At 35.0% G+C, this 26295-nt stretch overlaps 3 protein-coding genes across 4 annotated transcripts; 2 read left to right on the top strand and 1 right to left on the bottom strand.

Moving 5' to 3' along the window:
• The first annotated feature begins 8602 nt into the window (after positions 1-8602).
• LOC142532004 (protein SHORTAGE IN CHIASMATA 1) lies at positions 8603-15774 on the top strand. Its single transcript, XM_075638302.1, has 7 exons — positions 8603-8990; positions 9483-9578; positions 9676-9750; positions 10236-11549; positions 12505-13014; positions 13454-15061; positions 15138-15774. Exons 1-7 carry the CDS (start codon positions 8706-8708, stop codon positions 15225-15227), a joined length of 3978 nt encoding a protein of 1325 aa, XP_075494417.1. The 5' UTR covers positions 8603-8705; the 3' UTR covers positions 15228-15774.
• A 324-nt stretch (positions 15775-16098) lies between these two features.
• Positions 16099-20367, bottom strand: LOC142531190 (uncharacterized). The gene is made up of 9 exons (XM_075637262.1): positions 20065-20367; positions 19670-19870; positions 19454-19576; positions 19199-19236; positions 18979-19084; positions 17299-18879; positions 17043-17165; positions 16624-16724; positions 16099-16539 (listed from the first exon to the last, which is right to left on the bottom strand). Exons 1-9 carry the CDS (start codon positions 20125-20127, stop codon positions 16302-16304), a joined length of 2574 nt encoding a protein of 857 aa, XP_075493377.1. The 5' UTR covers positions 20128-20367; the 3' UTR covers positions 16099-16301.
• A 3890-nt stretch (positions 20368-24257) lies between these two features.
• On the top strand, positions 24258-25790 carry LOC142531206 (uncharacterized). 2 transcript variants are annotated; one of them, XM_075637290.1, is made up of 2 exons: positions 24258-24402; positions 25061-25790. In XM_075637290.1, the coding sequence occupies exon 2, from the start codon at positions 25067-25069 to the stop codon at positions 25634-25636; it is 570 nt and encodes a 189-aa protein (XP_075493405.1). In that variant the 5' UTR covers positions 24258-24402; positions 25061-25066; the 3' UTR covers positions 25637-25790. The 2 variants fall into 2 exon arrangements, with proteins under 2 accessions (XP_075493405.1, XP_075493403.1); XM_075637288.1 differs by lacking the exon at positions 24258-24402 and adding an exon at positions 24456-24980 and having other exon boundaries at positions 25061-25788.
• Positions 25791-26295: the final 505 nt, after the last annotated feature.

Below are 26295 nucleotides of genomic sequence, written 5' to 3'. Positions count from 1 at the left end.
AACAATAAAATTAATCACTTCCTCAAATAAATGTTTTAGATCTCTTTTGTTATGATCGACTTTGGTGAAGGCTGGGTAGGAGCAGAGGATTCCTTGGAGACAGTTTGTTCCGAGTCACTAACCACAGTGATTAGTTTTCTCTTGGTCTATTTTTGTTTTTTAGAAACCTCTCGATTGGTCCTTATTTCCTTTTGGCTTCAATAAATTCAAGGACATAGGTTTTGGATTGAAGGGCAACCACATTATCAGCATCGATCGTGGCAGTTGTCGTACCATATTTATCAGAAGTGAAACCAAAACCAGCATCCTTGAGGAGTTTGCTGACTTGCACAGCAAAGACAGTACTCTTCATCTGGATCATGTCAGATAGTGTTTTAAAGAGTACATATGCCCAATTTACTTTGGTTCCAAAAGTAATATCAGTCATCGCCTGGACATTTCCTTTGATTAGTCTGTCAAAGGTCTCTGCTTTGACCAACATAGCTTTTGCGACAATGTCAACCAGCACTTGAAATTTCATCTTCAGCGGTTTCTTGAAGCAAGATTGAGATAACTCTTCCCCTGAAGCAGGAAAAAACTTAAGAGCAACAAATATATCTTCTTTGGAGATGGCAGAGAAGTAAGTGATCCCATAAGTGGGAAAAGAGAAGGTGGAACTGAACACATCAGCATCAGTAAGAAGAGTCTTATTCTCTTGAGAGAACATAATATTTTCATCCTTAGTAAAAGAGGCATTCACATAGAAATCCAATATTGGTGCCTAATAGATGAATGCAAGTGATTCCAAAAAGGTACAAAGACCAGATGTCTCCAAGATTTTGAACATGGCTACCAGATGAGTGTCTTGAATAGTGTATACTAAAGCGAAGTAACCTGGTAAGCATTCAAGGTGTGTTTGTTGGCCGTTCCTTCAAATTGAGATATAGAACAAAGGAAAAAGATTTTTGCAAAAAATCATAAGATTTGCAGAGACAAAACAGAGAGCTTGAAAACGCAAGGGTTACAAAGTAAAAAAATGAAATGACGGTTTAGAAAAATATGTACAATCGTAGGTTGAAACATGAAGACACATGTCAGATGTTTACGGTTGATTTTTAAAATTTTGAAAAGACGGTATGTGAAAGCGACTAATAAAGTAAAATTTGTTTGAATATAAAAGCAGTAGGTTGTCCAAACGATTGTTATTACTAAAAGTATAAGAAATCATGATTTTGAGATATTACATTATAAGGTCTGAAAAAAGATATTTTATGGAATAAATCCAGTAACAACGCTAAATCAGTAGAGATATTGTCTTATCAATATAAATTCTTACTTCGATGTAGCAAGTTATAGAATCTTAACCATATTAAAAAATATTCATCCTAAATTGATTCTTAAGATAAATCAACGAGGCCTAACATATTACGGAAATAAGAAAACTTAGCATCGGGTAATGGTTTGGTGAAGATATATGATGTTTGTTGATCAGTAGATACATACTCCAGAAGAATTTCTTTCTTTTGCACATGATCTCTGATGAAGTGGTGTCTGATGTCAATATGCTTGGTTCTGGAGTCCAGCATCGGATTATAAGTTATGATTATTGCACGTGTATTACAACAGAGGATAGGTGACTTAGAAGCATCTATCCAATAGTCTTTCAATTGTTATTGAATCCAAAGCATTTGAGAACAACAACTTCCAGCAGCTAAGTATTCGTATTCTACAGTAGAAGTGGCAATGAAAGTCTGTTTTTTACTAAACCAGAATATCAGCCTATAACCGAGAAGTTGACAAAATCTACTAGTACTTTTTTCTATGCAACTTGTAACACGCATAATCTGCATATGAATAATCTACAAGATTAAATATAGAGTCTTTTGGATACCATAAACCAACATTCTGAGTATCCTTCAAATATTTCAATATACGCTTAACAACTATATAATGAGATTGCTTGGGATCTGATTGAAATCTAGCACAGATGTGTATTACAAACATTATGTCTAGTCTACTAGCATTAAGATACAACAGAGAACAAATTAGACTCCAATACAAGGTTATCTCTACTGAAATTCTTCATTCATCTTTATCAAGCTTAGATGGAGAACTCATTGGATTTGAGGCGGCAATGCATGTTTCCATACCAAGTATTTTCAATAGCCCTTTAGTGTATCTCATCTGGTTTATGAAAATTCCAGACTTGAGTTGTCTAACTTTTAATCTTAGAAAGAACTTTAGTTCTCACATCATGCTCATTTCAAAATGATTTTGCGTCAACCTAGCTAATTTCTCACAAACTCTGAGGTTAGTTGACCCAAAAATAATATCATCTACACATATTTATACTAAGAGCATGTGGTGGTTTTTGACAAAAGTAAATAATGTTTTATCAACTGTTCCAATGATGAAGTCAAGATTAATAAGAAATTAAGATAGAGTATCTCATATCACGCTTTTAGTGCTTGTTTGAGATGATTTCTATAATTTAAAAACATAATTTGGAGATGAATGATCTACAAAACCTTGGGGTTCTTCTACATATACTTCTTCTTGCAGTAGACAATTTAGACAGCATTCTTCACATCCGTTAGAAAATCTCTAAATTTCTTGAATGCAGCAAAGGCTAGAAAGATTCTGATGGATTCAAGTCTGGTGGCTACTGAAGCAAAGGTTTCATCATAATCTATTATTTCTTCTTGTCTGAATCCATGAGCCACTATTCTTGCCATGTTTCTTAATACTGTCCCATCTTCATTTAGCTTTTTTCTGAATACCCATGGAGTTCCAATAACAGAATGATGATTTGGTCTAGTTACTAGAAGTCATACTTCATTTCTTTTGAATTGTTTGAGCTCTTCTTGCATTGGTTCGGTCCAGCTTGGATCATTTAAAGATTCATCAATCTTCTTTGATGAAATCTGAGAGATGACGGCAACATGCATATATCATTTATCATTCGCCTTCTGGTTCTGAGAGGCGCTGATATATTATCAATAACTGATGAGGGCTGATGAGTCTTGTTCCATTTATGGCTAGGTTCTGAAAAAGTGGTCTCTTGAAATGTTTGGACAACAGGTTACTCTAGAATGTCATCATTACGAGAAAGTTCTAGATCTTCTAGGACAAGTTACGTACTAACTTGAGTATCAGCTACTGGTTCTTTCTCGGGAACTTCAGGTTCTGGATTTTGATAATCATTTACTCTTGGTGTTGTTTCGTCTTCAATGTCCATATCCAAATGAATCCTAATTAGTATATTACTTAAGGTTAAAATATCATGATTTTCAGGAGCAATATTAATTTCATCAAAAAAACATATATAGATTATTCAACATTAAAATTTATGTTATGAAATATTTTGAAGGCTCTGCTAACTGATGATATCTAAGAAAAATTTTAGTATCTGATTTTGAATCAAAAGTAAACAGATGATTTTTGACATTATTACGCACATAACATTTGTATCCAAATATAAAAAAGTAAGATACATTATGCTTAATCTCTTTCCATATATCATATGAAGTCTTTCTATATGTTTTGTTGACCATGGTTCTATTTTGTGTATAACAAGCACTGTTGATTACTTATGCCCGCTGAGATATATGCACCTGCAATCTGGAGACAAAACTGGTCTTGGATTCTGTATCCATGAAAGTACTTCTGAAACCAGTACTCAATCAAAACTGAATATGTTCAAAGAAAAATACATTCACTTTGTTAAATATAATACGATATATGAACACAACAAACTTAATGTTCAAGTTGAGAAACCTATAAATCAGATGAACAAAAACAGACATGTTGGTCTCAGTTATGTTGAACCCGAGAGGAAAGCTCAACTAAATACTGGATCCAGTAAAAGATTAGTTTCAGTAGCACAATCCTCAACGAAGGTTAAAAACTACCGATTCTATAATTGGGGACCGGTTTAGAAGAGATATAGACTGGAAAACAAGAACAGGGGATAACATCATCCTAAATGAATATTTTTAAGAGTAAATCATATGCTACACATACCCATGAGGCTACTCGAAGTGCAAAATCTTTCAGGATTGTACAAATGTGAGTTCCTAAGGTACTAATCAGTTTTGAACCCAAATAGATAGGGTACCGTTCACTGAACTTTGCGATTACAGGAAATGAAGAAAAGAATGACGAATAGTAACTCCACCTAGTATCTGGACAATGGTTGACTATGCATATGACTGACCAAACAAATCTACTTTCTGAAGTAATTAGTTGTAGTGGACCAAAAATAACTTTGGGGACAACTCAAAAGGTAAAACCATGGGTAATATTAAGGTTATTCTCGGAAATATCATTATTAATGATGTAATTATAGTAGAGAATCTTTGTTATAATCTAATAAACATTAGCCAATTATGTGACGATGGATACTCAATAGCTTTTCAGAAGCACGCATGCGTAGTAAGTATTTGTGGTTCTACTATTTTGCAAGAAATCATAGAAAGTTGTTTTGAATATAAGTCTAACTGATCATCCTACATGCTTGATGGCATCTCAGAGTGACAAATATTGGTTATGGTACAAACGGTTAAATCACTTGAATTTCCAATCTATCAACAATCTCAGAAAATAGAAGTTGGTTACCGGTTTGCCTAATATTAACTTCATTAAGAATCATATTTGTTTTGCATATCAACTAGGTAAACGAATAAGATCAAGCTTCAAGAAAAAAGAAAGTAAATCAACCTCAAGATGCTTTGAACTACTGCATATGGACCTCTTCAGACCTATATATGTAATGCGTTTAGGGGGAATGAAGTATACTTTAGTTATTATTGATGATTTCTCTATATTTACATGGATTGTATTTCTCAGTGGTAAAGATCATACTAGTACTCTCCCATCACGATACTCCTCAAACATGAGAAATCAACAAGAAACCTTCCAATTCAAAGAAACTATTTATGCTCAAGTGTAATAATTAGAGCAAAGAAACAGTTCGTGTTCAACTTCTCTTAATTACACGTTCACTCAAAAAGTATATGTCAGGATCAAGATAGAATTTAGAATTTTAGTTAAAAAAAATTTCTTAACTTGAATTCGCCTTAATAGTTATTAGTTATTAATGTATTTTCTCAACCAACTAGATACAAGTGGCCTTCAAAGTGCGGAAATGGACGGCTGGTACTAGTGAGCTATTATATTCTCTTGGTTTGATATTTTAACAAGTTATAAAGGAAAATAGATGGAGTAATCAAATAATATAATGTATATGGTAAACAACACAAGATTTTATGGAAGTTCAAAGGAACAATCTTTCTACGTATATCTTTCTTCCAAGAAGAAAAAATATATTAGAAAATTTTGATTTTACTACTCTTTTAATAATAAACTTCAGTTAGGGATACATTGAAACTCCTAGTATCCCATTCAACAAAAAAATGCAAAAAGTGGTTGTCTTTTGAACCATAAATTCAGACAAAAAGCAACACTCCAACAGATAGATTCAAGTGAACATCCTAGAGGAATTGTTCAAACAAACCAATAAATTTGTTAACATATATTTGAAATCCATAACTTTAAATCTATCTATTCAAATGCAACATAAATATTTGTGAATGTGTTTTTGGAATATGGTTATTTGTTGCTCAAATTTTAGGGTTTAACATTAAGTTTGTTTTGTTCATATATCGTACTAGATTTAACAAAGCGAATGTATTTTCCTTTGAGCATATTCAGTTTTGGTTGAGTACTGGTTTCAGAAGTGCTTTCATGGCTACTAAATTCGATACCAGTTTTGTCTCTGGATTGTTTTGTAGCTCTTGTATCTTCTCTAATGAAACAGAATACTTATTCCATGCATCTACCAGTAGCAAAAATTTCTAATTCTCAATCAATAGTGCTTGGTAATCAGCATTTAATCATTCACTCTTAGTTTTCAACCTATTCACTTCGGCTTTCTGATCATTGCAACTGATCTCTTGTGAACTTATTGATTTGATCTAACAAGCCTTGGTTTTCAGTTGTAACTTCCTCGAATGATTGAGATAGTTTTGAATACCATTCAATCATGTCATGCAATGCTTTAACTAAGTAATTATATGCAAGTTCTTCTAAATCAAAATCAAATATCTCATAAATAGTCAAGGTTGAATCAATATCTTCCATGAGACACTGAACTTCTTCAACATTACTTTCACTGGATCGGTTCTCGGAGTCAGAAGACTCAAAATTAAAATCTTCTCACTTACTTTTATTTCTACAGCAATCATCGTCTTGTGAACTTTTCGAGATTTCTTATCATTGTGCTTGTATCCTTTCATCTTGTAATAATATTTTTTAGGCTTCGGACAAGCAACAATAAAGTGATCAGTCTTCTCACAGTTGAAACAGGTCATGTCACAAGATGACGAATTTTTTTTTAAGTTTCGATTGGGGTTCTGATATGTTCAATGACTTTTCTTCATGAATCTTGAAAATTTCTTGATGAATAATGACATAACATCTGTTGTTGATTTGCTCAGCAGTCCTTTCAGATAGTATTTCAGTAACAGCAATAGTTGAAGCACTTGAAACAACAGCAGCAACAGTCAGAGTTTTAGTTGACTGACTTGATGAAGGCTCTTCACCACTTCTTGCTTTAAGTTCAAACTCATAGACCTTCAAGTCTGCAAACAAGTCATTGAGTTCTTGTTTGCTCAAATCTTTTGATTATTTCATTGTCATAATCTTAACATCTTATTCTCTGGGCATTGTTCTCATAACTTTGAGTGCAATTTCTCTGTTGTCAATTCTTTGCCGAGAGTTGCTAGCTCATTGATAATGCTACTGAGTCTTTCATCAAAATCATTTAAAGATTCCTCTGCCTTCATTTTAACATTTTCAAACTCTACATTGCTACAGAAAGTTTATTTTCATTTGTCTGGTCATTTTCTTCATATATCTGGATCAATTTTTCTCATATTTCTTTTGTAGAAGAACACATCTTGATTTTTCTTATGGTGTTTTTGTCAAAATTCTTGTACAGAATGTCATCGGCTACGTTATCTAGTTAAATTTCTTTGTATTTTCGTTGGTTCATTCGCTTCTGTATTTTTCCAGTATTTGTGGAGCTCCTTCTATTATAGTCACTATTGTATTGGCTTTCATAATTTTAATGGGACCATCAGTGGTGACATATCACATGTCATCATCTTGTGCTGCAAGATGAGCATTCATTTTTATTTTTCTTTAGAGAACATGGGAACCTTGCTGAAAATGTCATAGCTTTTGCAGTAGATGTTTCAGATCTAGATAAACATTCTTTGATACCACTTGTTAGGATCGATGAAATATTTAGAAAGAGAAGATTGAATAAGCACTCCAAACTTTTTCTTTCTCATGCTTCTTAAATATGTGCTTCAAATATTTTTAGGATTCAAAAACTAATCTAGATCTTTGAAAGTACATCGAACTACTTAAAAGTATGGAAATAGTCAACAACACTTGATGAAACTTAAAAATAGTAGAAGGTAAAATAACACAAATTTTGTTTCTTGAAGTTCGAATGACAAAACTTTTCTACGTCTCTTATTCATCGGTTTTCAAAAGGTATTACTAAAAGAATTTGATCAGTACACACTTGTACGAACCAACTTCAATAGGATTTACCCTTCTCTACTGAAACTCTTGGTATTACAATTCAACACTTAATGAATATTGATTATGAGAAAGATTTTTTCCACATATTACAAACATTTCACACTTTTTAGTGGATAAATATAATAAAAGAGTATGAACAAATGATAGCGTATATAATCTTCTCAATCTGATTGAACATTAAAGCGCGTGCTAGTTTTTGTTGACTTTCAATATGAAAAGTTAGAAGGTGTGAGTGATTTGAAATTTCACAAAAAGTCAGTGTATGTGAATGCATTATGAAGCCTTTTTATAAACCATGAGTACATGAATCCAAAAATAAACTTGTTATTTATTTTTTTACTCAAAATGATACTGATCAATAAATGATACGTACTATGCATTTAATGGTTTTAAATAAGGTGTACTATTGTAGAGAATGACTACAATAAATAGGAACATCATCTGATAGATAATACAAATCAAAATGGATATCATTATAGTAATCTGACAAATTATCATGAAAGACTATCTTTTTGGATATTGCTATTGGTTTTATATTACTTCGGTTTTAGTTCGATCTACCGGTATTTCTATTTAAGGGTGTGTTCTGATTTTCTTTAAATAGAATACTTCTTCTGGTTTTCTTTGAGCATTCTGATTTTTAATTATTCTCAAAAGTTTACTTTAAGCAACACATCACTACAATTAAAAATATTCATATCAAACAAAGTCTTGTTTAAGAAAATACAAACAAAGTCCTAATTAATTTTTTTCCTGTGTTCCAAATTATTACTGGTAATTGATTTTTTTTTTATTTATAGAAGTTATACATTTGGATTTTAAAAAATAAATATACAGTTAGAATTCCCATCTTTTCTGCGCTAATCCCTACACTTCCCAGTGAAGATATAATTTATATTATTAATAAAAAAATATAAACAGAGAGGTCGTTGGCTAAACTCAGAAGTGCGATATTAAAAAAAAATGCAGACACTGCGCAGTATTGTAGGAAAGGTAACTGGAGAGGATTGAGCTCACTTCCAGCTGAAAGCACGCGAAATCTTCTCAAATTGGCGCCAAGTCTCATAAATGAAGACGAATTCTACCCGTTGAGAGCGAAAGCATCAGACGCTATGCGCACTCGCTTCCTCGCCACCGAGCACTCCTCCGCGGCTGTCCGGCCCCTGGATTATGTCCGCATTCCATCCCCTCACATTCCTCCTCCAGATCTTCCACCGTTCTCCGCCGATTTCGCACAGCCCTTCAATGATGTTGCTGTTTTCAGTGTCTCTTCCGAAATTGACAAGCTTCCTATCGACGATGCTCTTTCCATCTTCCTGTCTGACGTGCTTCCACACTTCGTCGATGTTGCTGATCATGAGGAACGGGGAATTGCTAGCTCCAAGGAAAATTTCGAGGTTAGCTTGACTGTGATTTTTGTTTCGTTTGAAATCGCGTTTTTTTTGACGATTTTGTTGCTTTTGGTTCTAATGCGCGATGTTATAGGAAGATTTAGGTGTGTTTTGAAATTTTATTTTCTAAGAATGTGATTCTCTGAAGGATTAAGTTCTGTGAAAATCAATTTGGAGTTGGTTTGAGTTATTGTTATACGCTCGAATTGTTGTTTTTTTTACTAAGTTTTGCATCAATTCTGCTGGAACTTTATTAATCTAATTTTACGACTGGAATATTGAGATCTGATGCAAAAACCTCAATATCATCCGTGTGATCGTGACATGTCATCTGTTGTGTTGTAGTGCGGTCATGACAAGCTTTATCAAATAAATAGATGATCACATTGAGTTTGAATTATTGTTTTCAGAATATCATATGCTGTAAAATTGAATCATTTCATGCTTTCATACTTGGTATTCAGGATACTGATCGATTACCTCTTCCTCCATTTGCAGGTAAAACGTGAGAAAACATCCAATATTAAGGGCTGGATTGGTACTGAATTTGTGCAATTTGAAGTTCCCCAGATCGATGCCTCCTCGCTTTCATCAGTAATTTTTCATTCTGAGAGCATAGATGCACATTGTTATTATATTTTTTTTGCCTAACTTACAATCTCTCTTTCTACCTACTCCTATCTGTATTCAGCCAAAAAGTGCATTTCGTTATCAAATGGAGAGCTTGTGTACTTTCTCGGAGATTTCAGATGCCGAATGTACTATGGTAAATATTTTGAACTTTATCTCCAGCTCTGGGCATATAATAGTCCCCATCTTTGTGTTGTGATTAGTGCAAGCCATCCTAGATTGAACAACCGGTCTTCTTCTCCACACTTTGTATGACATACAAGTGGTAGAAAGGATCTTACAAATGACTGGAATTTGGCACTTTTAGAAAGAAAAAAAAATTATCAACTGGGAGGTTATTTAGTTTGGAATGGTTTACTACACATAATACCTCTCATACTACTGAGGATGTATGCATGGAATTTTATCTATTTGATGTTTGCAAGAAGTTGAAGTAGGTGAAATTTGTCTGACATGTTATTAGTCCTTTCACAATCCATTAGTTTATAGTGGCATAATATAACATGCAAGAAGAATTCTTCCTCCACATTTTGCTGATTGGCTTCTAAGATTGATACTTCTTACTTGTTATTTTTCCTGAAAGTAAATTCTTTAATAATCAGTTTATAAGTGATATTGCAGGATCTAAGTCATACTGAGCTTCTGCTACCTGATCACCTAAAGATTAAACAATCTGTTTATTCAGTTGATGACATGAAGATGGAATACCCAATTGAGCATAATGTTCCTTTGCTGGAAAATACTGATTCTATTCAAGGACAAAATATTTCCCATAATGTTAAATTTCCCCTTTTTGAAGTTGATGCGAGAAGTCTATATACGGTTGACAAAATATATATGGAGGATCCACTTCTAATTTTTGAGAATGTTGAAACTCAGCAGTTGACAGAACTAGATGGTGTAATTGGTGACAGCAAGGAGCTTTTGGGTTCTATGGAATTTGACTTAATGAAGTATGTACTAAATCAACGTGTTTCAGTTCAGTTCCTCGAAGAGACAAAATTTTCACTGGAAGTTGACTATTTAAGTATTTTAGAACACACAAACTTCCATAAATCTTCCACGCTCCATCAGGGGAAGCCGGATGATTCAGTTTGTTCAATGAACTCAATCCTCTTCAATGAATTTCAGTTCTTTGATTTGGTTATATATAATTTCTATGAGGTATTCTCAGATGCAGCAAAGGAGATTGAGGCAGAGACATGTGAATCCATGTTTGGAGAAGTTATGAACTTTAAAAGTTTTAATGAAATGATCGTGTGCCCTGAGCTAACACTCATGGATGACTCTTTCAAATCACTGCCTGTACCTATGCTCTCAGATTGTAAAAATATTCACTCATTGCCTTCATACATTGAAGAAATACTTCTGACGCAGTTAGATTGGCAGTCTTCATCAACGTCTGATGATCTGTATCTAGACTGGGATTTTCTTGGAGAATATGATTGCAATATTGTCGAACATTCTTCTTGCTGGAAAATGTTGTGGGAAATAGATACTTACAGCATTGACTCATCTATCAATTCTAGTGACAACGGAAAGCTGATATTTAATTATATTCTCTCTGAAAATCAATCCAATGAACAAAGTGCAGAAAACCACGACGACGTGCTGAATCTACCTTTTAGTGACGTCTCTATATTCCATAATTCACCTTCTTCTTCTGGTAAATTAGATTCTAATGGCTTGATGAATCCTGCAGATCAAAGAATGACAAGTGGTGTTGAGAAAGTTCCATTGTTTGGGGCATCAATGTCTAATGATCTTGAATTTTTTTTGAATCCTCTCAACTTCAATATGCAAAGGGTGCGCTTGCCTGAAGACAAGTCCACTAATACAAATACTATGTGTCAAGTGCTTTCATCCAACGATGATTCATTAGCTGCTAAAGCTGCCACTTTCGCTCCGGAGCAGTGGAATGTCAAATTGCATCATGTATGGTTGTTAGATAGAATTCTGATACACATCGATCCATAGCGTAGTCGAACAAGTTATATCTAGTTGTTACAGATATCATGTTTCTGGATATGACATGCTTTTCTTTATTTTCTGATGCCAAGCATCCAAAATGATTGATAATTTAGTTTTGAAAAATTCATTTTGAACATTGCATGTATGAAATCATATGATGGAACAATTTCGAGGTTGTGGTTATTTGAATAGACCATGATATAATAGGGCTAAGGCATGAGATAACTGATGACTGTCATGTCAGGAAGTGTAGGCATCGAATTTGCTGAACTCTTTCAGTTCAGATATTAAGCTGTGTTTTTTCTTCTTCTCTTCTCCTAACTGAGTAGCAATCCAAATCAATCGATCTTCAAAGCCATATGAATGCTTGGCTTCCCGAAAGCATGGCTCTTTGAATGATCAATTCAAATATGCATGGTTCCCAAATGCTTAGTCCCCTTCCTACTCAAAATTCGTGAATGTTTTTTTCGTGATACTTCTGCACAAACTCGTTTTTTCAATTTGATGATAAGTCACATATTTTGTTTTGAATGGAAATTTCCTGTTCAAAATTTTCCGTTTCACTGTGGGAAAATCCTTCAGTTACTTTTTGCTAATTGGGTATTTATTCTTTGGTTACTTTTGCTAATAATATACCATCATAAAGTAGATTTTCAACTTTTTCTCAAGAAATGCAGTTGTATTAAATGATTAATTTTTCAAGGATCACATTCCGTGCTTCATAGTTTGGTCAAGCTTTGCTCATCAGTCCATGCAAAAGTTCTGAATCATTCAACTTTTACCAATGAACTTATGGTTGTCGTAGTTCCTGTATATCTGTCTCAAGGATCATCTTGTGGCTATTGATTATAGTTTAATTGTTTCATGTCATCATAATCAACCTCTGAAAATTTTATTTTATCTGTTTAAATGTGTTCAGAAAGGAGATTTAGACTCCACATCAGCCGAAGAAGAGAGAAAAACTAAATTGGAAGAGATGTTAAATACTGTACAAGTGATGATGATGGATGAAAATCAACCTGTGAAAGCTGTATATGAAGATAAATCCTGCACTGTGATGCTAGTTCCATCCATGCAACCAGGATCGGAGTCAAAACAAAATGACTCGTGCAAGCCTTTTTGCCCTGACACTGTCATAATTGTGAATACCCGAAACTTCAACGATGAAATGGTAATTTCAAGGAGAAGCACATATAAAAAAATTCTTGAAATGGAGAAAGAAGGGGCACAAATTGTAGAACGTGACATAAGTCTTCCAATAGATATTATCGCAAGTGCTAAAGTTTGCCTCACTTGGTACGACTGCAAAAATATTGGAAAGAAAGCTTCAGCTCCAAATGAGGCCTTTTCATGCTTGCCTCTATGTGTTGAAAGCATTGCAGCAAGTACTTTGACATCATTGAGTTTTGCTTTTGGTTGCTGCATCCTGGTAAGTCTTACTTGAAAGTTTTAAGATTTGGTCCATTACTCCTTTCTGCTTTAACTTCAAAGCAGTGATTCTTCTGTTTTATAAATGAAGAGTAATGGAATGTTGAGTCTTTGCACATCTCTTTGGTGGTGAGATACTGATTCAGAATGTGACGAAATGTACTTCCAGTCTGTAGTCTAGTTGCTATGGTGGTTCAAAAAGGTTTTTCTTGATAAAATAGGATATGAAGAAATAGACCATTGAGTTTGTTGCACCATAATTACTAGGGAAAAATTTAGCAATGTATTAGCTTGCCAAGTTGGCTAATCAATGGAGTAATTTAAAAATCTGAACTCTATTATTTGAGGATATTACTTTTTAAGCAAAACCTTTTTAATCTGATAGTGTGGTTTATTTTTTAAAAAAAACTTATTGTTAGATGTTGATTTTGGCCTTCCAGATCTTTGAGGGAGAAGGCAATTTCCTTGGTGGAATAATGGAATCATCAGATGAGCTCTATGCTGCCGCTGCAAGCTTAGGAATTGATGTACAGATCTTCTGCTCGTATTCATCTGAGATGACTGAAGAAATTATATTATCCTGCATCAACAAAATATCAAAGTTGGACAGGGGCCTCTTTCCGAAAATGTCTGAATCGGAAAGTCTAGCAGAATCGTTCCTCACAACATTTCCTTCCATAAATCCTCTTTCAGCTCATGCAATATTATCTTCAGATACCGTACTTGGCAAGTTTATGGGATTTTCAAACGAAAGTAAACTCTGTAGTCTTCGAAAATATCAGGTTCCGGAAGAAAGCGTCTCTTTGTTAAGTACAATAAGCAGATTTGGGGAGAGGGAGGATTCTAAATCTGGATTGACTGACTGCTCCTCAGTATCTTCAGTTCTTGACTCAGAAAATGTACAGTTCAAAAGTGCATCCGAGAGGAAGAAACCAAAATATTCTCCCAACCTTTATCATGCTGAAGAGCCTTCAAATTGCTCTTTTCATTTGGAATCTCTAAAGCTACTCCCAGATGAACTTAATCATCCCAAATTTTCTGTTTCTTGTAATTCTTGGATGCCTGGAACTGCTGCGATATTTGATGAACCCGGGAACTTCAATATATCTTTTGACGACAAATTAAGGAGTTATAGTGAAAGATTTGATGTGGATACAAATAAGATGCCCACTAATATGCCAAAACCTTATGATTTTCCAGTGTCAAAAAGTCTTTCTACAATTGACACAGTTTGTGATCCAGATTGGAGATCAGCAACAACTAGATTCAGCGTTCAAAGTACCAAGGTATTTGGGAATTCACAGGAAAATTTAAAGGGTGAAGTCATTGATGTACAGGGTACTCCAGAATTTGGTGATGATTTACCGTTTGAAAATTTATGTAGCTTTTCACCTTTTCTACTTGATGCGGAGAAAGATTATGCAGGAAGAAATTCTAGGAGTAAATTTTCTTTAAGTGCAAATAATATTGACGTGGTCACAAATCCCTTTCATACTGATTCTACCTTTGATGCCTGGATTCCTAGAAAAGATGGACAAATTATTGGGGAAGAAACAAAAACACATTTTGAAACCAATAACAGCGACAATATTTCCATGGAGTGCCAAAAAGGGCTTCTCAAAGTGAATATGATAGAAGAAACTCCCAAAAATTTCTGCACACGACCTTCTCAAGAAAATCGTACAAACAGTTATGGTGGCACACCACTATCCAATGCCCTTCACTCGACCCAACTGCAGCAGAGATCACCCTGGACTATTGAATTTCTCAACAGGATAAAGGAAAAAAGTAGACTGCGCAAACAGTCTCTTTCATATAATCCATCCTCCCCTTGCTTTGTTTCTTCAGGAAACACATCAAATAATGCTAAACGAAAGAGTCCCTCTATTTTTGAATCATACAAGTATGAAGTAGGTAGTACCTCAAAGAATATAGGTGAACAAAAGAAACAAAAGAGAGCATCCCAACCACCCAATTCGATGAAGAATGAGAATACATCAACCTCACGCCCTCCGTTGTGGACACCGCTAGATAAGAGGGCTAGACGAGTAAGCAACTGAAAGTCCTACTAGATGTTCTCGTAATATTTGACATTGAATCTAATTTATTTTTCCTCAACTGCAGGTGCTATCTTTTGCAACAAAAGGAAGTGGCGGGCAAAGTAAGTTGGTCTGGAAGGATAATAATTCTCATACTGCAAAAAGAAGATTTTAGCCCCAAGTTTTTGTTGCATGAAGTTTGCAAAAGTTATATATGGCTTTGGACTTGTGCATGCGAAGGTCAGGTGTCGTGTTATTTTGGCCCAGGTGGTGGTGTGCAAAGAGATTGCATTTGGCATACTAGCTACCCTTTTGCTTCCAGCTAATATCCACAACTATCTACTCAATTGGTTTGGTTCAGAATGCTTATGGTTATAATAGTTTTGTTGTGTGCTGGAGATGGTGGGTGGAGGTTCATATTGAGTTTTTTTTATGGTAAGGGAAGCACAAGTGTGATAGACTGCAATTAAAATGTTTGTGTTATGTACATAGGTGTTGAAGGAAATGTCAAATTTCAATGCTTCTCCCAAATAAGTATTTCTTAAGATGTAATGCGAGCCTGGTGAACCGACTCAATTTGAGTTTGATTGAGCCAGAGATTTCTTGAGCTCGAGTTCGAAAGTTTAAAATTAATTTTATTTTACATATTTTATTAATAAAATTAAAATTAATATCTATATTATTATGTGTGTGTAATAATATTTTATTATGTAGAATGTATATAGAGCCCATGAAAGCATGTAGGAGCTCATGTTCGTGATCTAAACTCATGATTTGAGCTCACGGACAAGTTTATTAATTTGGCAGATGTTTCTTGCAACCGACCAAAGCTTTAATCTGCTCGAAATGATGCTCCTCTTTTTTTCATATCGTGTTATATCTTTCTTTTGTATGAAATTGGTTTCCTCTAGTTATTATCTTCTAAATTTTCTGGGCGACTAGTTCAGTCATTTTTGTACTCTTGAGATTCTACATTTCACTTGAATTAGTTCTTTTTGCATTTGTCCTTTTCTGTGGTAGTATTATATGTCATAAAGAGATCCATATGCTAAAAAGTGAGGTGCAAGTGACTAATGTTTAATGCAAAATTTCACAAAACGGAATAACTGTATTTTATCGCATTAGCCATAGAACAAAAAGTTGAACAAATAACGGAGAAAGATGCTGTTGAAAATGTACTATTAAAATACACGCCATGTCTGCTGGACAAAAATCCTCAACAGTTGGTCTTCACCATTACTCCAAGTATCTAGTTTTTCTTTCCGTTTTTCAGGGTACGAAGGGTCATGACAAGTTGTTGCCGTTCACCTTCTACCTCTGCAAATCTGAGACTTATTTCTGAATATCTCTCATGCATTTCTTTCAAACTTTCTTCCATGCTTTTGTTTTTTTCCCTCAGTGATATGACTTCACTCAACAAGCTGGAAATATCACAACTACCACTGAAGTGGTCACTTTTCTGTTCCAGCATTGTTTGGTGAGTTGCTCTGGAAAAATAAACAGATTCAATTCCTTATTTTATCAAGTTAAATATTATGATATTAATGGCTCAAGTCGGTGCCTGATATTACCTTTTCATATGTTCTGTGTCCAATTGCCCTGTCGTTGGAAGGTTGTCTATACCCTTGCTTCTTTCTTCAAACGGTCTATCATTTATGTCCTTGGCACTCACCTGTAGTCAGTTTATTGTTGCTTATCATTACAATTTGGTAAATGATAACTTAATTTATACATATCACTGATGTGAGCTTATTGTTTCTTAAACTTATATAAGCTATCACTGATATTTCATCAAGCACAATGTTTTACATCATATGGGATTTAGTATATATCCAAGCTGGAGTATTTCAGTAACATAAAGAAAAAGGCCATGTTAGTTCACTTGATATTTTTTTAGAGCAAAGTTGCTCCATGCACAAAGATATTTCAGGTTTGAGAGGTTTTGTTAAATGTTGGTTATTTTATGCTACGTATTCATAAATGTCCCAACCTGCTCTAAGTGATCTGTAAGGTTTGTCTGTGTGTTGCTCTCTTCTTCTTCTGCAGTATTATACACAAGATTCTTTGCCTTCACTGGAGACCTGATTGAATTTTGTAGTGCTGCTCTCTCGTCCTGTAAAGTTAACCATAGTCAGTCGAGTCACTGATAAGCAAGACTAACAAATGCACTAGACGTCTGTTTTTCATGTCTGACATAGTTTTATCATTCTGGAAATTTTGTGGGTTTCCTATAAATTGGTGATTACCTTCTCATTATATAAGTCACTCTGTAATTTAGAGACCTCTGTCTTCAGGTTTTCTTTCTCCGATTCTGCCTGTAATAAATTATTCTTCACCTCATTATTCTTCTGTCTCAGCCTTTTCATTTCTAAATGCAAGTTCTCTTCTTTTGTCTTTGCCTGATCTATTTGAGACTTCAAAGAAATGTTTGCTTGTATAAGTTCTTCCTTTCCCCCTGATGCTACTTCTTCCTCCAAGTGTTCCTTTTCCTTGAACCAAATCCCTTTCTTTTGTTCTTGAAGGTCATGGAGTATTCTTTCATACTCATCTCTTTTTATTTGATGTTCTTCATCAGCTTTCTGAAGCAGGTTTTCAAGAATTTCATTCCTGCGTCTCAAATCATTAGCTTCTGCAATCGACATGTGCGCCAACTTTTCATTCTCCTCAATTTTTAACGACATATCAGCCGAAAGCCTTTTGAATTCCTCCTGAAGTCGCTCTGCTGCATTTGCGTTATTCCACCTTGTCTTCCTAAAGGCTTCCTCGGCTCTTATGGCTCTCTGTTCCTGCATTATTTTTGCATTAGTTACTGCATCTAAATCTTCTTCAAATGCTTGTGCCTGATTTTCCAGTTCCTTTTGCAGGTTCTCAACCTGAATCTCAAGCTCATTAACTGCATTCGAAGTTCCAGAGTAATGAAGTTCCTGACTTTTAACTTCTTCCTCCGAGCTTGCTACCTGGAGCTTCAACTGCTTCACCATAGCCAAAGATTCAGTGTACTGATGTTGCATTTCCATTTTTTCTTTTTGGTTTTCACTTAATGTGGAGTAGATTTCCTTGCTTTCCGTCTCTAAACATTCATAATCCAGCTTAAGCCTCTGTAAGTCTATTCGAATCTCTGCTTTTTCATTCTTCTGGATTTCTAATTCGAAAATGAGGTTTTCAACATCTTGCTTCAACCTTTGTATTTCAGCATCATTTCCAAGATTGTTTACCAGGTATTCCAATGCTTTCATATCTTCATTTTGATCCATCTTTTTGTTTGGAACTATTGTAAGGGCTCCTGGTGCACTTTGAAGGGCTTTAATTTCACTTGAAAGTTGAGCCATTTTCATGTTCTTCTGCTCCAAATCTTTATTAAGATCTCCTAAGGTAAGAACAAATTCAGAATTTGAATCTTCTGTTTCCTGCAACCGGAGCTTCATTTTTTTATTCAAGCACTTCTCATTTTCAAGCTCTTGCTTGACATTTTCTAGCGACCTTCTCATATTTGCAGTCTCCTTTTGTACATAAAACGATTCATCTTCCACATTCTTACTATTTGACGAGGACTTGAGTTGCTCACATTCTGCTTTAAGTGCATCTCTATCTTGTTTAAGGTAAACCATCTGCTCAGATAACTTTTGTCCTTTCTTGCTCTCCTTAATGATTTGTTGCCTAAGGGACTGTGCTTCCATTTCTGCAACCTCTGCCTTCCTTTCTAACATTTTCATTTGATTTTTCAAGTGCCCCAACCCGTTTGCTGTTTTATAATCATTATTATCCGATTCGGTATCTCCTAAGCTTCCATTTAGTTCACGACTTGTTGCTTCACTCGAGCCCTCACTCTATCGAACAAATGAAGACAGTTCTAATTTATACAGCCGATAAGTATGTATCATATGTAATTCGTTTAATCAGTATTTGCTGATAATTAGAGACCTTACTTCAGAAGAATTTATGTTTATCTTCCCTTGACTATAGCAGTCATTCAATTCCGTATCTAAGCACTCGTCAGATTCATTCATTGGTGATAGATCATCTTCTATACATCTGAAGTTCCGAGTGAAAAAAGAGCTTTATCATTTCAAGTTTTATTATATCACTCAACATTGTTATGCAAAGAAAAGGAAGATGAATATTACTGCTGTTGGTCGACATTGTTACCTTGAATTAGGATTTCCATGAATCCTCTGAACTGTAACCTGGTTTTCAATAGTAGCTTCAGGAAATATTTATACCAAGCACAAATTTTCAAATTTACCACCTCATAATTTAAAAAAAAAAATTAAAGAAAGAAGAAAAAAATACTGCTGCAGGCTACTTTCTCTGCATCTTTGCCTCTAAATACGTGTGCATAAGTTGTGTGCAGGGACAGAACCAGGATTTTAATCGCGCAAGAGATGAAGGGAAAGAACTAACGTGCAAAATTGCTCCAGATTTTGAAGTCTGTAGCGGCAAAGTTAACTTCAACGGTTTGTTTGCTTCCGCTAGATCAGCAAAATCAACCGAGACTTCTCCCAGAAAACCTGATTTCGACGATCCCTTAGAGGAATAAAATAAAATAAAAGTGTTAAATCTTATTTTTTTCTCATTTGTGAATCTTGGGAAGAAGAAAACGGAAAATGTGTCGCTTACAGTCGACACAATCATGTAGTAAAATTTCTCTCTAATTCTTCCTGTTTTAATCTCTTTGACTAATTTCACCGCTTCATAGACAGGATTTTCCCATGTACAGGTTCCTTCAGTGATTGGAGCTTTCGGCAATCTCACCGTTGGCTTTCCGACATCCACCGGAACCAGAGAAATCATGAGGCCTTTTGCTTTCATCTGTGGAACCTGGAACAACATTACTGGTGAGAACTGCATTCCAAAATCTTGCATTTCTTGATCAATATATCACTTATTCTTACAACCCATGAATAAAATGGTTTGGTTTTCGCACCGTCGCTTTAGTATTATCATCCCTGCGTTTTATGCTAAGAAGAGAACTCGTTTCTGATCCATATAATTTGGTTTAACATCCAATGTACCTGTGTTACTTGAAATTGCATCTTGAAGACAGCTTTGATCTTTTTCTCGCTTCGTTTGAACATCTTTTCTTTGATATTAAGGATTCAAATTCAAGGAATCCTTCAGTTCTTGCTGTGTGAGAACTAGGAGAAATTGAAAACTTTGTGTTGCCTAATTTGCTGCATCAAGTGGAAGGATATAATTTACTGTGGAAAATTTGGTCGTTGAAAGGAGGAGGAGATTTAAATGAATGGAATAAAAATTGTTTTCATTGTGCATTAAATATTCAGAAATTTTGCGAGGGTACTTGCATAGGTAGTAAATCTTGGTTTTGACTTTTGAGTTTGAAAGTTCAGGATTTTTCTTCATTGGATCTGCCTGCTACTTTGTATGATGCAAATTTCAGTATTACATTTAAGAAAGTTCGGTACGTATTAATTATCGAGTAGATTTTTTGTGAGACCGATATTCACAATAAAAAGTAATACTCTTAACATAAAAAGTAATATTTTTTCATATATGACCCAAATAAGAGATCTGTCTCACAAAATATGATCCGTGTGACCGTCTTACACAAATTTTTGCCTTAATTATCTAGTGTTTTTTTTAAAAAAAAAATTGTTTGATTATACAAGAAAATAACAAATAGATACCTTTCACTTCGAAAATTCTAGATCACCATGGTTATGAAATATCAAATTCATCATGGTTACGTAACCATTTGTATGTATATGTGCGTGTGTTTATATATATTATCGTTGGGTATATAATGAATTTTTTTTGGCTTGACAAGATGCTAAATCCTCTTATTTCCGTACAAGGGTTTTAATTTCGACATTATATTCATTAACATCGGTTACATACAATAATAATATTTTATATTAAAAATTGTTTAATGTTTCAATCTAACGTTGAGTCCATTTTTATGTGTGTGTATTTATTGAATCAAATAACAATTTAGACTTCAAGTAAGCTGCTTGTAATTTACATTATCAAATTCTTAAGTTTGTGATGAGGTACTGAGTTCGAGATCAAATTGTAATACGCATCCAACTAAAAAAATGATAATTCAAAAATGACCAAAAAAAAAGGTGATTCGGAACTTCAGAATTTCTAGGTTTTTCTTCGATAAGTGACAGCATTAATCATGTTTGTTCTTTTAGTGAAAAGAAAATGTAGGTAATAAATTGAAAATCGAGAAATAGATCCGCTGTTATGATAACTAAAAAAATAAGGAAACACCAAATACATTAGAGTAGGTCTCTTGTGAGACGGTCTCACGAATCTTAATCTGTGAGACGAGTCAACACTATCGATATTCACAATAAAAAGTAATATCCTTAGCATAAAAAGTAATACTTTTTCATGGATGACCCAAATAAGATATCCGTCTTGCAAAATACGACCCGTAAAATCGTCTCACACAAGTTTTTGTCAATACCATAAATCCAAAAAAATTGGTTCAATTTCAAAGAGAACCCGAGAAAGTTGGGTTGGTTTTGTGACTTTAATGTTTAATTCCGACAGATTGAAAGGAAATTGAACCATGTATCTTCTTTGCGATTTGAAGTTAACAATCAAAATGACATCTATCAATACCCAAACTCTCATATATATATATATATAAACGTGATTTATTAGATACACACTTAAACAATATCTTAAAAAGTTCGATTGAACTCAACCCATTATGCATCATGTTTGAAGTTTGAACCTTACACGTCGATGTACTTGCAAGGGGCTAAATGTGGACACGTTTTTAAATTTCATTTATTGTTGGAGTCCATTGGAGGTTAAATGTTACTGTCCTGATTTAATCATCCACTTGTCAAGATTCCGTCCTAAATTGTTGGGTGGACATGGTGTTTTCTGCCTTTTCAATGTACATCATTAATTCATTTTTTCTTAATCTCTCGTGTATTTGGTTCAGACCAAAAACTTGTGTGATACGATTTTATTAATTTTATTATATGAGACGGATCTCTTATTTGGATCATCAATAAAAAAGTATTACTTTTTATGTTAAGACTACGTTTGGTTGGAGAATAAAATAATGAAATGATTAACAGAGAAATAATAAAAAATGATTGAAATAGAAATATAATATATAATGATAAAATAATATTATGTTTGGTATGATGATTAAGAATGAGATAATTAATAATCTTTTGATGAATTGACAAAATTGTCCATCCACTTTTGCGACGATCGACGGCGATGGTGGTCGGCCGGCGGTCGACGGCGACGGCGGCGGTCGGCAGACAGGAGGAGGAGGTGGTTGGCAGCGGCGGTTGGCGACTGCCCGAGGCGGCGGTCGGCGGGTGCGGTCAGCGGCAGGCGGCGGTGTTCGACGGCGGCGGTGGTCGGCCGGTGGCGGGGGTTGCCGTTAGGCGGTCGGTGGAGGGAAGTGATGATGAGTTTGGATTTAGGAGAATGCTAAAATTGAAAAAATATGATGGATTAAGAGTGAGATAAACAATCCTAGGGGGTGATGAGTGATTGTTTTAACCCACCTAATATAATTTAATCATTCATATGAGAGATTGACTTGGTTAAATAAAAAACGTATCAAAAATAGGATTAGGTGAGTTAAAAAATCATAAACTCACCTAATAACTACAACCAAACGCAGCCTAAGAGTATTATTTTTTATTGTGAATATCGGTAGGGTTGACTCGTCTCACAGATAAAGATTCGTGAAACCGTTTAACAAGAGACATACTTTTAATTCAATGATATTGATTTAATTTGCCCTCTCAGCTTATCAATTATTTTTTCTGACTCGTATTATGCTCGTACTAGTCAATCTTGTCCTATGTTGAAATCAATACCTGAACAGATTCACAACATGACAATACTGTAAATAGAGTATTATATCATTCCGCCAGCATCATCCCTACTGTTCTGAAGGATTGTTTTAATTGCATTTGGGTCCCTATCAAATCTTTAAAAAATTTCAAAGATTCTAAATACACACTGAAAAACGGTTGAATTAGTGACGATTATAAAGTAAACCGTCACTATTATAGCGACAGTTTTTGTTAAACCGTCACTTAAGTATCATAAAACCGTCGCTAATATTGCGACTGTTCGGACAAACATGTCCCCATTTTGTGTCACGGGTTTTTTGACCGTTGCCTACGTTTATATTTAGAGATGTCAATGGGGCGGGTATGAGGCGGGTTTGGCTAAACCCAAGACCCTCCCCATGAAAAAAACTTTGACCCATTACCCGCCCCACCCCGGTTAAATATTTTTCGGACCCACCCCACATCGAATACGAAACGGGGCCGGGTAGACCCGTGAGACCCGAATTTTTTTAAAATAAAAAAGTAATATTTCTTCTCACATGACTGAATTATGAAACAGACAAGCCTCTAAATACAACATTGTGGAAAATTAATTCATGTCTTCGACCACACTTAATAATAACAAACAAAGTATTTTCACGACATAAAGAATTACATAAAAAAAGAGTTACTAGCTCTCCAAAAAAATCTTGACATCTCCGAAAATAAGTAATAACATAATTTAAACATATCAATATAAATCAGCGAGTAGACAATATTTAATCTACTAAGATGAGGACCAACTATTCTTCCACTATTGCTAAAAGCAGATTCAAATGCAACAGTTGACATAGGAATAGCTAAGATCGTTATGGTTGAGGTAAGCTACTAAAAAATGAATATTAATAAAACTAATAAACCCTAGAATATTTATATCTACATATATATGGGGAGGGTATTATAGGACCCATGACCCGCCCCATATCCGGACTGGTCTGAAAAATTGGACCCGAGACCCACCCCATGACCCATTTAGTATGCCCGAACTCATCCCATATACGCGGGTCCATTACGGCTCTGGGTAAAACTCGGACCCATTGACATCCCTATTTATATTTAAGTGTGATTAGGAGACTGGTTTTTACCACATATTAGAAGATTTGGCGACGACTTTTTTAGACAGTCGCTATTAGCGACGGTATTTCAAAACCGTTGCTAATAGAGACGGCAACAACCGTCACGAATCAGATCTGCGACGGTTAATCATAAATGCGACGGTTTAGACGGTTAAAAAGAAAACTGTTTCTAATGGCGATGGTTTAACTGTAAACTGTCGCTAATGGCGACGGTTATTCAAAAACCGTCATTATGATTCTTTATATACCAAGGTTAGCGAACATTTTCTTCAGCGATTTTCGCCTTTCTTCTCTGGTAGTAGCGAAACTCAATTTTTTCGCAGTTTCGGTTTTTTTATTTTGTACTAACATTTTTTCGTATTAATTTCGTAGATTTGCTCGTCAGTGTGATCTTCTAGCGTTACGTGAATCTACATATCTTCGCGCACATCAGGTTTTTAAAGCATTTTTTTTACAGAAAATTTAATTTTAATTTTTACGTAGTAATTATTTATGAATTTTACCGTAGTATTTTATTTATGAATTTTAGCGTAGTAGATTATTTATTTTGTAAATCATGCATGAGTTTTTTTTTACTAGATAATTAAGTTAATGTTATTTTTGTAGATACTTATTTAACTTTTCGTATTATAGTTTTTGGATAATAGATTTTAAATAAATTAATATTTAAAAACTTGTAGGCTTCAATGGGTAAACACAGATAGAAGTTGGATATATCGTAGGTTGGAGAATGAGTTCTTAAGTAGTGAATTTTGTGTTGGTGTTGAGACATTTGTGTCATTTGCACTAAGTCATCCCGAGTGTTTGTTGGATGGGAAATTACGATGTCCATGCAACCGTAAGAAGTGTCGAAACAAATGTTTTGAGGATGCCAAGACGGTAAAGTTTCATTTAGGTAGATATGGTTTCGTAACGAACTATTATTATTGGCAGTTTCATGTTGATCAGTACGTCCCTCCTATGTTTCCAAACTTCAATATGGAGGCTCCTTCTTCATCCCGCCTGCTCAACGTAAGTTTATGAAATTTTGTTATTCACATTAACATTACATTAAAAAAATCGATTTGATTCATTTTTTATCAACATCGCAGGTGGAGATGGAGCGCTACATGGCTGAGTCGATGACTCCCGCAGATGATGGATCAGAGCCTGCTATCCCCAGCCCACAGTCAGTGAACAGCATGTTCAAGACTGTGGTTGGGGGGAAGAAGAAGGGGAGGATGTACGGGTGTGGGTCGATGGCCAGCACCTTATATCCAGATGAGATGGCTCCGGGTCGACGTGGTGGGACATCGGGTGTCAGTCAGTCGTCTGAGTCCCAGCAAATGGCAGACATGCGACAGACTCTAGACTCATCGTTACGCCGTAACGATGAGCTTTGCGAGAGGATGCAGGCTACAGAGGCGGAGAACGCCGTGTTAAGAGATCGCATGGCGTCACTAGAGGAGCAGGTCCGAGTCCTAGTTGCAGGGATGTCACAGGGAGCTACTGCGCATACATCAGGCCGTACGTTGCTTGGACCAGGCACTTCTCACAGGGGTCGATCTTGTGGCGCAGCTATTGCTTCTTCATCTCGTACCCACAGATTATCACAGAGTTATGTTCCTCCGACGCAAGGGTACGGGGATGGAGACGACGACGACGATGACGAGACCCAGTCACTGTAGCCATGTTTTTGCTGATTTTTTTTACGACATTTGTACCAAACACTTGTATTATTATTTGTAGATTAGTAATATTATTACATTTCTCAAATTTTGTTGTTAAATTTTTTTCAATTATACTGGACAAAATATATTTTTATATCACTACGTATTTAAGAAAATTAAAAAAAGCGACGATTTTTCTATATAGCGACGGTTGATTAAAAACCGTCGCTTCATTAAGCTACAGTTTTTTCGAAATCCGTCGCTTAATATAGCGACGGTCTTTCATTCAGCGACGGTTAAGTTAATCCGTCGCTTAAATTAGCGATGGTTTGCATGTAACCGTCGCTATATTAGCGACGTTTAACTAAACAGTCGCTAAATTAGCGACGGTATTTTTCAACAAAACCGTCGCTAATTTGTAACGGTTATTAAGAAATCATCGGTGCTATAAGGCGACGCGACCTCTGGTTACGGACTACCAAACCATCGCTAAAATCGTCGCCTAACCTTTTAGGCGACGGTTTGTTAGCGAACCGTCGCTAGCCTTTTTTTTGTAGTGACAATTTCAACTTCTTACGTCTAAATATTAAAGTCTTGCCTTGAATGTTGGAGTGTTGTTTTTTTCACATTCGATGAATAAAGGAAATTCAAAATATTCATAGAACGTGGTTTGATTT

The sequence above is a fragment of the Primulina tabacum genome, chromosome 17 (assembly GCF_025594145.1).
Source record: "Primulina tabacum isolate GXHZ01 chromosome 17, ASM2559414v2, whole genome shotgun sequence".
NCBI lineage: Eukaryota > Viridiplantae > Streptophyta > Magnoliopsida > Lamiales > Gesneriaceae > Primulina > Primulina tabacum.
The sequence above is the reverse complement of the archived record's forward strand: the minus strand, read 5'-3'. Positions and strand labels throughout refer to the sequence as shown.

Coding starts and splice junctions, on each gene's coding strand:
- LOC142532004 (XM_075638302.1), top strand. CDS start 8,706: ATGCGCACTCGCTTCCTCGCCACCGAGCACTCCTCCGCGGCTGTCCGG. Junction 8,991..9,482: donor GCTCCAAGGAAAATTTCGAG/GTTAGCTTGACT, acceptor CTCCATTTGCAG/GTAAAACGTGAGAAAACATC. Junction 9,751..10,235: donor CAGATGCCGAATGTACTATG/GTAAATATTTTG, acceptor GTGATATTGCAG/GATCTAAGTCATACTGAGCT.
- LOC142531190 (XM_075637262.1), bottom strand. CDS start 20,127: ATGTTCAAACGAAGCGAGAAAAAGATCAAAGCTGTCTTCAAGATGCAA. Junction 19,085..19,198: donor CATGGAAATCCTAATTCAAG/GTAACAATGTCG, acceptor TCGGAACTTCAG/ATGTATAGAAGATGATCTAT. Junction 16,725..17,042: donor TTACAGATCACTTAGAGCAG/GTTGGGACATTT, acceptor AACTGACTACAG/GTGAGTGCCAAGGACATAAA.
- LOC142531206 (XM_075637288.1), top strand. CDS start 24,930: ATGTTTCCAAACTTCAATATGGAGGCTCCTTCTTCATCCCGCCTGCTC. Junction 24,981..25,060: donor CTTCATCCCGCCTGCTCAAC/GTAAGTTTATGA, acceptor TCAACATCGCAG/GTGGAGATGGAGCGCTACAT.